The following is a 15,802-nucleotide window of genomic DNA, read 5'->3' on the forward strand; positions in this document are numbered from 1 at the left end:
TGGCTATTTGCATTCCTTTCAGGAGTGCAGGGAGAAGATTATGTACTTAAAGATAATTCGGTAGCTATGGTCACTAGCACACCAAAGCCTTCGGTTAGGTCATTACTTAATCACAAGAGAGAATCCAGCAATACTCAGATTCAGGTAAGGGAGGATTTTGCTGTCACAGTATGTACAATATGCACAGGTACCTTTAATTTGGTATGCATTAAACCGTTAATTATTCATCACTGTTTTGGAGTGAAACTCTTGGCTGGGTTCCTTCATAAATTATTTGGGCCTCTGGTTGATTCTCAGTTATAAAAATTTCAGACCATTTCATGCACTGGAGTCAAATTATTAGGCTTACAAGAGGCCTCAAAAGTAGAGAAGGCTGTGTGACAAGATGACCCAGGTGGAAGTGTAAATGAGTGATGACTGGCTTTCACATAGGTGACTACTATATTTTATTTAGTAATGGTCATTCAGGAAAAATATGCTATAGCCTCGATGCTTCTTTCTGCCCTGTAAGGGTGTTTAATGAATTATAATGTAGTTCTGTACATCCAGCCTTAATATACATACTTTGTACATACAAATTAATTAATATAAAACTGCATTTAGCCTTTAGTTATTAGTCACTTTGGCCAGGTTGCAGTCACATCCTGTATAGGTTAACAGAATCAAAACTTATAAGAATAAAATGTAAATTATGTGTAAATATAATTATTGATTATAGACTGAGGTCAATAGAGACTTAACAGCTTTTGTGCTGAAGAAAGCCATAGTTCATAGAACCCTCTAAATGTAAGACATTGTAGCATGTAGACTTGTTGCTAAGTAATGACACTGTAAACAGCAGCTGTTGCTAGGTAATGGCTGCAACATATTTCTAACACATGAATGGACTAACTGAGAAGGGGTGTCCTCTCCGCAGTCCATGTGACACAATACAAGAGCTGTTTTCTGTGCGAACTCTCCCAGGGTGTTATAGGCATGACAAGTTTAGACTTTAATACTTGTGAGGCAGTTGCTGGCCAGTAAGGATGTGAACATGGGAGTTGAGGGATCTATGGTATTTTAAGCCATTACTGGACGTCTGGTGAAGACACAGCAGACTGAGAAAACTTAGTATGAGCTGTAGTGAACTGCTGAATGTGTGAATAGTGAGACTGCTATAGTTACCTTAGTTACGATATGTAAGTGTTCAGTAAATCCACTTAGCAGTCTGAACACCATCTATAGTCATTTCATCACATGACATTATGTTTTCCACATTTTTAACCTCTGACTACTTGGTTAGTTTCTTTTCATGTTCAGTCATCTTATATTCAAAATTATTTCTTTTTTGCAATTCATGCCACTATGAATTCTTGTTAGAATGAACGTAATTAGATCTAAAAATATATATTCATATAAACCAAAATTCTAAAAAAATAGGACTTGTGAAAATATGTGAAATTGTGCAAAATTGGCTAAAAATAAACATTTATTTGCAAGAAACTGATACACGACTTGACTGGGGTTTGGTATAATATGTGGAAGTCCATTTCCTATGCCCACTTCACTGGAAATGAAATGTAATAATGCTGCTGTTTATGAATAAATTTTGATGGTAGTATTGCAGTTTTTTTCCACAAAAGTTTTAAAATTAAATATGATCTAAAGATATCATACATATTGTCATGTATTAGAAGTTTGCATGACTTATAAAACGGGTTTTGGATTTGATGATCAAATTTATTGGATATTTATACATCTTGTTACAGTATCTCACAAATCTCTATCTTTGACTGGACACTCTTGACTTCTGACCACACTACACTAATCCATTATCCCAATTGAACTGTCAGTTGAGTCTAAGTCTCATTTTATGACCAGTGGTCAGTCACTCAATCTGTATTGGCATAAAGCCCCCATCTAGGTCTTGCGACCAGATCTTTATTACTGTGGGACAGTTATGGTCTTGTTTTTTGTGGGCGCCCTCTCTGATGAGATGACGTGTCTGTCTTTTGTATATGATGCTGGTCCTTGCCAGCACAGTCTTTCTTGGGTGCAAGTCCCTTGGTATATTACTGTCTCAAATTTGAGACTTCCATTTTCGTCGCCTCCCACAACTCATGGGTTCACGGTGGAGGTATTCGAACCCTCCTCCACACAGTTCATCTGAACTGTCAGTTCAAGTCAGTCATATTGCGACTGACAGTCAGTCAGTCAGTAAGTCTTGGTGTCGAGCCCCAGATATTAATTATCACCATTTGACAATTACAGTCTTATTTTTGTGGGGCGATCTCTCTGACAAGAGGACGGGTCTGTCTTTTACATATGCTGCTGGTCCTTGCCAGTGTGGTCTTTCTCAGATCCGAGTCCCTTGGGACTCGCTACTATATTTTACTGTCTCAGATTTAAGACTTCCCAGAGTCAGAGTTACTTTACGACTGGCGGTTTACCATTGAGACTTCCCTCAAAGTCAAAGTCACATTGCAACTGTCAGTCAGTCAGTCAGTAAGTCTTGGTGTTGAGCCCCATCTGGGGCTCATGATTATTACCGTTTGACAGTTATGGTCTTGTTTCTGTGGGGCGCCTTCTCTGATGAGAGGATGGATCTGTCTTTTGTATATGCTGCTGGCTCTTTCCAGCGCAGTCTTTCTCGGGTCCGAGTCCCTTGGGAGTTGCAACCATATTTTACTGTCTTAGATTTGAGACTTCCCTTTTCGTTGCCTCCTACAACTCACAGGGTTACAGTGGAGGTATTCGACCCCGCCTCCACACAGGTATGAGACTTCCCAAGTCACATTGCAACTGACGTTGAGTCAGTCAGTAAGTCTTGGTGTCAAGCCCCGTCTGGGGCTCATGACCAGATATTGATTACTGATGAACGTTACGGTTTTGTTTTTTGTGGGGTGTCCTCTCTGACAAGAGGACAGGTCTGTCTTTTTTTCCATGCTACTGGCCCTTGCCATTGCAGTCTTTCTTGGGTCCGAGTCCCATGGGACTCGCGACCATCTTTTACTGTCTCAGATTTGAGACTTCCCTTTTCGTCGCCTCCTACAACTCACACGGTCACAGTGCAGGTATTTGACCCCACCTCCACATGGGTGGAACTGGCTCAGACTTCCAAAGTCAAAGTCACATTGTGACTGACGGTCAGTCAGTCAGTAAGTCTTGGTGTCGAGCCCCATCTGGGGCTCATGACCATATATTTATTACTGCTTGACCATTACGGTCTTGTTTATTGGGGTGCCCTCTCTGACAAGAGGATGCGTCTGAGTCCCTTGGGACTCTCGACCATATTTTACTGTGTCTGTTTTGAGACTTCCCTTTTCGTCGCCTCCTACAACTCGCAGGGTCATGGTGGAGGTATTTGATCCCTCCTCCACACGGGTTCTGAGACTTCCTCCAAGGCCAAGTCACATTGCGACTGACTGTCCGTCAGTCTGTCTGTCTTGGTGTCGAGCCCCAACTGGGGCTCATGACCAGATTTTTTTTTTCTCTTTTTTTCCCTTATATGAAAGTTACTGTCCTGTTCATTTGGGGCGCCCTCTCTGACGAGAGGTCGGGTCTGTCATTTATCAGTCATAGTCTGTGTTAGTAAGTCCGTAGTCAGTATTTACATACATTTACAAATTTAATCTTAATTCCTATTTCTATGTACAATATATACAAGGCCTCTGTCAATCCAGGCATTGTACAGCAGATTATGCCCTATTTCTAGTAGTAATCGCTATCACGGCAGTCTAGTCACTTGAACGGTCGTATGCCTGACCGCCGCCAAGTTTAGGCCTCTTATACTTTCTGTGGCTGGCTTCACCTTGTCCAATGTTGTGAACATTCTCATTATCATGATTTTGTATGACTTCTGCTTGTTGCCTGCATAATTTTGTTATTTAATCATATACGTATGGAATTTTGAATGCCATGTGCAATTCGCGGACCGGTGTGCGCCTTGGAAAATTGCCAATTGTGCGGAGAACCTTGTTTTGCAGGTGCTGCAATTAACTAGATGGGTGTCTGCTGCAAATTCCCAGGCGGGTGAGACGTCCTTTTTGTCACTTCTCATTATATAGCCTGGAGTCAGACCACACAGAAAACCTGTCCATTTCCTGACAGTGGACGTCTACTATTACGTATTGTTGTAGGCATTACATAGCAACGGCCTGTTTACCAAGAATCTGTCTCCATGGGAAGGTGTTTATCAAGCCATTCCCTAGCAATGGGCATATTCGTCACAATATGTTACGACTCCATATTAAGGCATAATACATTCTTAGGTATTATTATAATAAACCAGTCTTTTGGGGTGTGTAAATTTTATATTTTGAATTATTGAATAAAAGAATAATTTTTTATCTTGTCAGAAAAGGGATGTGAATCCTGCTGCAGTGTCTCAGCTTGATTCAAGGACGGTTGCTACGAAGAAAGAAAGGTGAGCTGTGATATGTACATTTTCAAAGTGAAATGTTTGTTGTAATTACATATAGCATTCCAGCAACTCGTTTTCTTTATTCAATTCCAAGAATATTGTGTACCATATTGTGCTTTTCTTTGATATTTGTTTTATTCTTTTCAGTTCTGGGATTAACAGATCATTTACAGCGCTGTCCCAACCAATGTGTGTTCCCATTCTACGCCGTGCAAACTCTCTTACCAGTGGAATTCCTTCTCTTGCATCACTCTCTGTCAGTCTTCTAAAACAACCCTCCCATTGTGATAATAATCATCCCCCTGTTGATACCAGAGATAATTCAAAACCTCTCTTGAATGTACAGCCTGCATCCCCAATTTGTAAGCAGCCATCATGCAACATACCAACTCTTGGCTCTCAACAGAAAGGCAAACCATCCAGTAGCATTACAAATTTCAATCTGTCAGGTTTGGCAGTAACTTCCACTCCAACAAGAAAAGGCAGATATTCATCTCCAAATCGCAGTACTTTGAAATGTTTAGCATCTCCTATTCCAATTAGGGATGTCAGAGAGAAGCATACATTGCAAACTCGAGCATTTGAGAGTACTAGAACTGTTGTTCTGCCTGCCAATAAATCTGTAGATAGTATCCAACAGAAGGAAAATACCAAACCAGTTCCTGAACATCATAGAAGATCAAAATCTGTGTCTAATGTACAACCCCCAAAACAGAAGAAAACTTCACCGACACAAAACTACTTTGATAAATCTAAAATTCATACTTCATCCAATAAGTCTACGGCATTTGGTAATGGTCTCAGGAAAGACCATTCAAAATCGCCCAGTTTTCAGAAGGATACTTCAAAACCTCTGGTGATGAAAAATCTAAACAACCAGTATGCTGTATACAAAGAAAATTCAAAGATGGATTTATCTGCACCTATTTCTGGAAATGATCAAAAGAGGCCAAAACCAGTTTTACAGGTATGTTAAATGTAGCTTATTGATGTTGATGGAAATTAATATAGATACCAGATAGAAATTTGCTGGTGCAGTTTTAATGGAATAAAACTGTTAGAGTCTGATAATGAAAGGTAAAACTTATTTTTTTAAACATTTAAATGTGCCATTGAAGCAGTATTAATTGAATGGCTGACCACAGATACAGTAGCTTCAAGTATATATGTGAGTTGCACAATATCTTCTTCAGTCCATAGGGTTTGTATAAAAAATTGAATTTAAGTAGTTCCTTCACTGTCAGTGTTTCAACTCTCAACAGTCAAGTAGCAAAGAGGAAAGTCCAGTCACCAAACCTGTGCAATCCATTTACTAAATTGAAAATGGTCTAGGTCACAGCTGCAGTTTTCAAGACTTTCAACCCATGATGTAATTTACTGTCTTGTTTGTTCCTTTTAGATTTTGGAAATGCTTTTCCATTCTGTTTTGTACTAATACATATAAGTATTAACAGACCTATGGGGAATGATTAAGAATGCTGTTGCAACAAACTTCAACATACATGGAAGGTTTATTATAAAGGCTCACTACATGAAATATGTGTCAAATATTCCATATTGTACCTTCTTACATCATTATACTTTCCAGTATCAGGATTCATTAAACCTGTAATGGATATAGCAAAAATAATTATTTTAGAAGTCTTCACTAGGATCATATCAAAGCACAGTCTTTCTTTTTCCTTCTTCCTTTGCATTATACATCCACCATGCTGTTCACTATGCATTATTTGTGAAAGTCATTATTCCACTGTATTGTTATGGTAGAAAAGTGTTCATGAAGTACATTTCAGTCGATAATAATATCCCCTCACAGTCATTGTGACCCATACTTTCCTGCCAAGTGATAGTGCTGGTCCAGCAAGTGCTTTATAAATTCAGATTCTTGCATGTTTTGAGATTGATGGTTTCAATTTTTGATTTATTTACACAATCCCAGCTGGCAACAGATAAACTGGGAGTTGCCTTAAATTTAGATGCTGAGAAAATAACCATCCAAATGTAATCACTCACCCGCCCATCAGAGGATTCTCTGAATCAGAATTTCAATATGTAGTCAAAGCTGACAATATGCATAGCTCTCATTATTGTGTGAAGTACTTACGGCATATAATATCACATTTACATTAATCACAGAAGGTTAATTGGAAAAGGTCTGGCATTGTAGTGGCAAATGTTTTAAGTACTTTAGGATTGTTAAGTTCTTCTCGGAAAAATAGGAGCTTTGTTTTTACATCTATGAGACTGGTATTTTGAATAATGACAAGTAGGATGCAAGATGCGCTGACAACATGACACCCTCTATCCGCAAAGTTGGCACTAACTTCGCCAACAAGCGGCAGTCGCTCAGTCGGTATAGTTTGCTTGCGGACTACAGGCCACGGAGTTAGTTAGTTAGGATGCAAGATGCAAAGAGCATTCAGTTTGGGTTTATTTGTTTGTTGAAGAAAGTTTGGAGCATGTGGTAGCATAGTTGGTTGAGGCACTATGCTACAAGCAGGAAGTTCACAGGTTCTATTCCCAATGAGGTCACTGGATTTTTCAGTTGACCTAATCCTTTCAGCCGCATAGTGGCCCCAGGGTCAACTAGGCCTCTAACAGAAATGAGTAATAGGAATCTTCCTAGGGGTAAAGGGTGGCTGGCATGTAAGGCTGACAACCTCATCACCATCTGTGGGCCAATTATCTAGAAAGTGTGGGAGCCTCAACCTCACAACCCTCTGGGCCTCCACGGCCTGTTACAGGGATAGCTTTAATTTTTTTAAGAAAGTTTTGCATTTTTACTTGGTTCTTATCACATGTATGGACTTGCAAGGTGGCTGATTAAAATTTTTTAAATGAAACATATAGTAAAGTCAATATAGGTAAACATTTGTCTGATAATTTTCCTATCCAGAATGGTCTGAAATAAGGAGATGCTTTAGTGCCACTCCTTTTCAACTTTTCTTTAGAATATGCCATTAGGAAGGTCCAGGAAAACCAGGTGGGACTGGAATTAAATGGGACACATTAGCTGTTTGTCTGTGCTGATGATGTGAATCTACTAGGTGATAATATACAGTAAAACTTGGTTATAGCAACATCGGTTTCTGCGACACCTTGTCTATTGCGTCAAATATTCAATGGTACAAACTAATTCCTCATAAAGCAACTGTTTTTATACCTTGCTTAGTACGACATGCACAAATGCATTTCACTGATATCGTGGGAAAGTTTGATGTGTCTGCCCACCCTCACTTTCTCTACTTGCTGACGTGACTGTCCTGGAAGAATACGACCGCGGGCTGCAAGAGGAGTGTGGGTTGTATGTTAAAATAAGGGTGTGGGGTGGGACTGCGTGAATAGTGCAAGAGGACGCGGCAGGTTGTTAACTGCATTCCTTTCCTAGAATCTCGTCTAACAGGACCTCACATTGTCTACTTACCCTATAGTGTTCCTGCCTAAACCCAGAGAAGTGCAGTAGCGAAAACATGGCAATGAAAAGGAAAGTTTTAAGCATTGAAGAGAAAGTTAAAGTGATTCGTGAAATATTGTGTGTATTGTCAGTGAAAAGCGCTGTAATATGTCTTTGATATTACACATTTGGGCAATTCCACGTTAATGTTACGTTAGTCTGTACTTAACTACGTATTTCACTAAAAAATGCAACATTTTAACTCGGTTTTTGATAGATTTTTACATGACTAACATAAGGCTACTGTGGAAGTGCCCATTTCGGTTACAACGACATTCGTTTATAACGACACTATTTTTAGGTCCCTTTGATGACGTTATAACCAAGTTCTACTGTAGATAGCTTGTAGAAAAACACACAAACTTTAACAGCGAAAACTAAGTATATGTTGCTGTCTCATTACCAAAATGCAGGGCAAAATCATGACATAAAGATAGGAAACAGATGTTCTGAAAATGTGGCACAGTTCACATATTTGGGAACGACGATAACAAATCAAAACCTGATGGAGGTGAAAATTAAGAGGAGATTAAACTCAGGTAATGCTTGCTACCATTCAGTCCAGAACCCTTTGTCTTCCCATCTGCTGTCCAAAAACATAAAGATGAGAATATACAAAACTATAATTTTGCCTGTGGTTCTGTATGGGTGTGAAACTTGGTCTCTGACATTAAGGGAGGAACATAGACTGAGAGTGTTGGAGAACAGGGTGTTGAGAATATTAGGACTGAAGAGAGATGAAATGACAGGAGGTTGGAGAAAACTGCAAAATGAGGAGCTTCATAATTTGTACTCTTGTCCAATTATAATTAGAATGATCAAGTCAAGGAGGATGAGGTTGGCAGGGCATGTAGCACGAATGGGAAACCCAGAAGGAAAGAGACAACTAGGAAGACCAAGACGTATGTGGGTGCACAGTATTAAAATGGATGTTAGAGAAATATAATGGGATGGCATGGATTGGATTTATCTGGCTCAGGATAGGGACGAGTGGAGGGCTCTTGTGAACACGGCAATGAACCTTCAGGTTCCATAAAATGCTGGGAAGTTCTGTAGCTGCACAATTGGCGGCTTCTTAAGAAGGGCTTGGCTCCATGAGTGAATGATGGACTTGCAATGTGCAACTATTTTCGAGAATGTCAAGCTATTATCATCAGGTTTGTGAAAATATCTAGTATCTCTTGCCAAGTTTTACCCTGGTGTTTGGTTTGTACCAGTCCAGTTAGTCAAGATTCTCTTTGGAGCAATAAGCATGCTTGTGTAAGTCTCGCATGTGTCTTTGAATAAATTGAACTAGACCATGAACTTCTCTTATCAGTCCTCTTTCAGTCATTTTGACAACTTGATCCCGAAGATTGTTGGGTACTATATATTATAGTATTTGGTACTTGTAGTAAGTAGTTTTAGTATTGCATGTCATAAGAGGCAGTTTCAGTTGTTATGTTATTGACAAAGTTGCTGAGTTTGTGTTCTATGTAAGTTGATTAGATATTACAGTCCCAGTTTTAGAGGACAGTAACATTACTTTCTGCAGTCTTATCCTAAAACATTTTATGTCATTCCAGGCATATTCCAAACTGAAGAGAAGTACTGTGATTCCAGCGGACAAGGAGAATGTGAATCCATCATGTGAAATTCGCCTTTGAAGATGCATGAATGAGTGTTGTTGATAATATGGTAATATACTTGGATTTAGTCCATCAATATGCCAATAGCTTTGCTGCAGTTAATAATGACATTTAACAAAAAATCACATTCTGGTTGTACACTTTTATGGAAAGAAACTGTCAGAAATTTAAAGATCTGAAAGTTTTAAAACTGAAAATTTTTAAATGAATGAAAAAAGTATGCATTTACTTGTACCTACATTTAGTACTGCGAACACAATCTTGGTGCCATCTGAATTTAGTACTTTCTTATGTATATATGTATTTCCATATTATTATATAGTATTCCTGAATGCAGTAAATATTGATGTAATAAAATTCTCCATCACGTGCAGAAGTAATTGAATTGGTATTATGCCACTCATTTCTCAGTATTGCCAGATTATTATAATTTTGGATCTATAATAACAATATATGTAATATTAGTGACAGGTATGGTTTTATCCTTTTTGGATGCTATCTATATTAACTTATAGGTTCTTTAGTTTATTCTGAATTTCTGTGTAATATGGAGACTGTTTTCAAACATTTGAGGGAATTCATTAAGTAGCAATCACATGATCCTGTTACATATATCAGTAACTTGATAAGGAAAACATCTTTCAAAATTCTGTGATATATTTTAGCCCCACGACTGTTTTCAAACATTTGAGGGAATTCATTAAGTAGCAATCACATGATCCTGTTACATATATCAGTAACTTGATAAGGAAAACATCTTTCAAAATTCTGTGATATATTTTAGCCCCACGACTTTTATATTCAGAAAGTATTTAGTATATGATGTGTGAAAGAAATGGAATTAGATGGTCACCTCATGATTTCTGATTAGATCAATAAGTATTAGTCTGCACAACTTCATCGTTGACAATATCTGGAGTTGCTGCTGCCGTCATCTCAAATGGATTTTGATTTAAGCAAAATATTGAAGAGATAATTAAAATACAATATTCTGAATGCTCTAAATCAGGTCTAAGCAAGGCATTAATTGCAGTCTTCCAGTGGCCTATGAACTAATTTTGAGTAGAATGCCAGTACATTGAATAGAGATTACAAATATTTAGTTATAATTTGTAGAAATTTCTGAAATTGACTTCTGGAACCTGATGAGTAATGAAAATTGTCAAAATATAAAAATAGTGGCCTTCTACATAACACCTGTCAACTATATTTATTTACCTATGGAATGTGCTTTCTAGACAATGAACATTAGCATGTCAGAATACTGCTCCTGCCTTAGACAGGTACTTCATCTTGCATTTAAAGTTAGCAGTTAGTTATTTACTAATTATCAAAATTCACAGAATTAGCATAATCAGTGAAGTGCAGTTCTTCATCTTGTTAATTAAACGTGTTTACAGAATATTTTTTGAAAATATGTTTCTATTCTTAAATCTTCATGTTAGTAAAGTTTTATGTTTTGAATATGTTGGTGTAAATTCTAAAATTAAAATTAGTATTTAAGCTTTATGTTGCACTTAACCTATGAAATATGTGCTTTTACGTGTTATTAAGAAAACGTTAAATAAATGAGTGAACCATAGAGTTCTGGCGAACTTTGAGCTAGCACTTGCCATGCAAATTCTGCCCATCCCTGCTGTACATAAAAAATAACCAGATCAATTTAAGTTCTTTGGAAAATAGAATTATTCCCCAATCTGCATGTAGTGCAGTGAACTCTTCATTATCTGACACACATGGGGAATTAACTAACTCCATGGTCTTAGTCTGCAAGGGAACTATACCGACTGAGTGACCGCCGCTTGTTGGCGAAGTTAGTGACAACTTTAGTGGACAGAGGGTGTTGCGTGGTCAGCACAGTGAATCCCCACGGCCATTAATCTCGGTTTTCTAGACTGGCGCCACTATTTCTTTGAAATAGCTCCTCAATTATCCTCACAAGGCTGAGTGGACCCTGTTCCAGACCCACTACTTCTCAGAAAATCTGGTAGCGCCAGGAAATTAACCTGGACCTCCGGATCTGTAGCTAGAAACTCTGACCACTAGACCACAGAGGCATTTTTGTTCATCATTTAGTTCATATGGGGAATTAGGTGTGTTTATTGCATAAGGAAAAATTTCAGAACACAATTTTCCCCCTTTTACAGTCTTTTGATATTTGTTTCAAATTCAGAGCAACACGTTTTTACCGTAGTTCCCGCACAGGCATCTTCTTAGGTGACACAGTGGTCAACAAGTGAAGCATATGCTATAACGTGATCTGAAATTCAGGCAGCTGGAAGAACTACCATGTGACAGATGAACATACATGCATCTCAACATTGTTTCTGAAGCAACTTTATAAAAATGGTAGTTTTCTTTGAAGTTTTTGCTGGATTTCTGGATACTGGATAACCTAGAGTTAGCTGTATATACAAGATATTGCGATAGTTATACAAGTAAATGTATTTGTGTCTTTAAGAATTTTGTTGTATTTAATAAACAAAACATTTGAACGATCAGAAGTACTTGCAGTGTTAATTTTCCACTAAGATCAGATTAACATAAAGTATACAGTGGAATCCCCATCAAATATTTCTCAGTTTTAGTTTTAACAATATTTAATGTTTATATATATATATATATATGTGCTCCCAGGCCAGTTAGCTCATTGTTAGATTTCCTGTATTAAGATTTTCCTCAGTAGTCCTGTAACCCATAGTTCTCTAAAAAAATCTTAAATGAAAGTCTCTCTGTACTTTGCATTGTAGAACATATATTCTCTGCACTCAGTCAGCCAGCCTAATCTGTGTAATATATGTTTACCATAAACACCCATTATGTATAGAAAGTATTTCCAGTGTCTGAAAATGTGTTTATCATCTGGAATTGGTCCACCATTTGGTATCACAGTTGCAATCATTATAAAGGCACATGTCATTAAGAAATGTTGACATCCCTTATATCAAGTACTGACATACTGGCAGACTATAAATGTCACTGTTGCTGTACATTTCAAATTTGTTAACCATACTATAGTTTCTGAATTTCAGCATCCCATTGCAATTGTTCAACTTAACGTCCATTATTTATCATCCGTCAATATTGCAACACTTTTTTATTCACTACTTAATTTTAATTTTAGTTTAAGATTATACACTTTGACACTACATGTTTTGGCCCCAAACGGCCATCTTCAAATGTCTTGATATGTTACAAATATTTTATCAAGTTATGTTAAAACTGCTACACTGTCTTAGTCCATGTTAAAATCACACGCTGTAGTCCTCTTTTCAAGGTAAAATCAGATAAAATCCTTTAAAGTTTCTATTATACCCACGCCATATGCCTGCATATTATTCCACCTCACACAGGGTATCGTCCATTGTTCATAAATGTATGTCTGTCCAGGGTGTTCTGTTTTTGCAGCTTGCCCCTCATGTTCGTAGCCTACTTTTCAGTTATGACTGCCATATGCCCCTGGTTTGCATGTTTCCTCCACAGTTTGTGGTGTTGTCTTTACTAGTAGATTTTCAACTGAAATATATATGGACTGCCACCAGAATACATGGCATTATATCCCAAAATAAAGTACCCGTATTTATTTTGCATGTTCCCAGCAGGGAAATCCAGAGTAACACCAAGGAGACCACCTTAAGGTCTGCCAGGTTGAGTGTAAATACAATTTAACCTTTAAGAGACGGCCCTTTAATTTCCGGTAATGGCTGCGGGACTGATTTAATTTAAATGCCCGCGATTATAAAGCAATAGACATTGTAATCATTTACTAAAATTGCTGTGATTTCTACAATTTTTGTGATAAATGAACCAAATAAACGCTGCTTTTTTCTCGAAAGAATATAGAATCAGATATTGTAATTTACAGACTTCATAAAATGTGTAAAAATTTTTAGACTGATTCCAACTAAAATATGCCCCAATTTGTCGTCTGTCTACAAGAATTCATACAGTTCTTGCAAGTATGAATGCGGCTGAAGTGGCAACACAGCGAAATCTTAGCTACCCCTGGTTTAGGCTAGCATGTATCAATGTTTATTCACGTACGTTCTTTCGGTATGCAGAGATGTGGGCGCATATCTGTTTATAAGAACCCTGATTGTTTATATTATCGCTTATAGCTACACAACGAGTGTTCTGTTCTGACCTGGTAGGCTACTGTATAAGAACTCTCAAGGTTAGCATCCGTATAACAGCCCACCGCATCAGAACACTCAAGGTTAGCATTCTGCGAAGTTGTAAACCAACCAACCATTGCGTGGTCTCGTTTGGAAGACTGGGACATATTTCAGCTCATAAATGACTCCGAATCAGATTGTTGTAAAGACAATTCTGAGAGTGGCGTTGAGGAAAGTGAATCAGAAATTGATTTCGAAGAAGAACCATCATCTTGGTTGGCAACCTGGGGACCACCACACCAGCATGGCAAGAGTGTGAATAATTATTCAGGTGGAGCTGTGGGCAAACTGTGGCAAACAGTTATAGCATCTTTCGTCGAACCTGGAAATGGACAAATAAACTATTTTTCCATCTCCTGGATCTGAACAGTTACATCCTGTTGTCACACAGAGAATTTTGTCTCGCTCTTGTGCGGAACATGCTGGAAGGGGTCCATCTCGCCCTCAACGGACCAGGGGTCGAACCCCTGCCATTTCATTGGAGATATCCCGATTAGAGGAGGCCAAACCACATCACTGGCCAACTTCCTCTACTTCGCAATTGAGGTGTCGTGTGTCCTTTTCGCGTGGGAAACGAAGAACTGTCCAGACAAAGTGAGTGAAGTGTGACGTCGGACTCTGCATTTCCGGATGTTTCCAAGAATTCCACACGAAGGCAACATTCCGTTAGATGACACAGGTGGGAAGAGAGACAACTTATAAAGCTGGTGACCAAAAATCATGTAAGTAGAAAAAGAATTTATAACTTAAAATTAGATTTTAAAAAGCCGGCCGCACGCGTGGACTGCGCGACGACATATGGCATCATTCGTCCCCTTGACTTTATTTTAATGACGCCATATGGCGTCGCTCGGCTCTTAAAGGTTAAAGACCACCATGCAGTCATCTGGTCTCTAAAAGGTCAGTGCGTGTGAGGTAGGGTGACTCAGAATCCACTTGAATATGCCGGCCACTACTGGGCCTACTGCATCATACCTGTATTGTGAAAATATATGATTGTAAAGCAGTCAGTGAAATGATGAATTGGCAGAGGAACCAAAATTATCAAAGAAAACCTGCCCCAGTGCTACTTTGTTCACCACATATCCCATATGAATCGACCTGGGTCAAACATGGCCTGCTGCAATGGGAAACTAAGGGACTAACCACCTTAGCTATGGCAGAAGCTTCAAGATCGTAGTATTGTGAAGACTGGGACATGGGTCTGTTTATCCATGTTTCAAACTCTGTTACACAGAATTACATTAGTGAAAATGTCTTATAAACAATAAAGTGATTCAGTGTTCTTTATATAATAGTAAATTCAGTGCTGACATTGCAATAATAAAAGAATTGGTGTGTGTGGGAACTTGATGTTTGTGTATGTGATGAGACAGCAAGGCAGAACAGGAACTACAAACTTTGAGCAGTAGAAGATTGTGTCATGCCTTCTAGAAACATCACTGCTGCACTGCCATGTCTATAGGTAAGACACATTTTCTCCTACATTATTCATTCATTTTTAATAAACATTTTGTAATTTTTATAGTTGTCCCTTAAATTAACTGCATGTAAATAAATTTATATAAATACATTAACTACTGTGTTCATAAATGTTTAAATGCTTTTGTTGCAATGCACTAGATTAACAAATTATTAAAATATGGCCATTTTAACAAAATAAGGCATAGACACAAAGTACAGAATTTAAATCCACCCAAATGCCTACATACTGGACACTTAAGAGTCTCCTTATTACAGCCTCAAATGTAATTGTACTTACTGTGCCTTTACAGAGTTACAGTGAATAATACTGGTACTTTCATACATGGTGACCAAAAGAAAATTATAGAAGATAAAATTAACTTTCATAATCTGCAAAACAGAAAAAATATTATGGAACACACTGTAATCCACAACAACTATGAAAACTAAAACAATGTTCATAATGTTAACATTACAAACAGAAAATTTAAATTCAGTTACCTTTTTTGTCCATCAAAGAAGAATGGATGTAACCCAATATTTTTTGACATTTCTATTACTTCAGCTTACACCATTACCGATATACAGTTCCATTTCTGGAATGTTCCCAAGTTTGAAAGAATTGTCTGTTTTATTCCAAGCAGGAAAATAATTGGGAAGACATGTATCATTCTTTTCT

General features: G+C 37.9%; 1 protein-coding gene across 1 annotated transcript in view; it reads left to right on the plus strand.

Moving 5' to 3' along the window:
- Positions 1-11,300, plus strand: part of LOC111865005 — a 28,724-nt gene extending 17,424 nt beyond the window's left edge. The window contains exons 9-12 of the mRNA XM_023852685.2: positions 23-144; positions 4,338-4,405; positions 4,550-5,369; positions 9,422-11,300. Of these exons, the coding sequence (XP_023708453.1) occupies positions 23-144; positions 4,338-4,405; positions 4,550-5,369; positions 9,422-9,502 (1,091 nt within the window). The 3' untranslated portion in view covers positions 9,503-11,300. The remainder of the gene's footprint in view (positions 1-22; positions 145-4,337; positions 4,406-4,549; positions 5,370-9,421) is intronic.
- The last annotated feature ends 4,502 nt before the right edge of the window (positions 11,301-15,802 follow it).

The sequence above is a fragment of the Cryptotermes secundus genome, unplaced genomic scaffold (assembly GCF_002891405.2).
Source record: "Cryptotermes secundus unplaced genomic scaffold, Csec_1.0 scaffold766, whole genome shotgun sequence".
Taxonomy (NCBI): Eukaryota; Metazoa; Arthropoda; class Insecta; order Blattodea; family Kalotermitidae; genus Cryptotermes; species Cryptotermes secundus.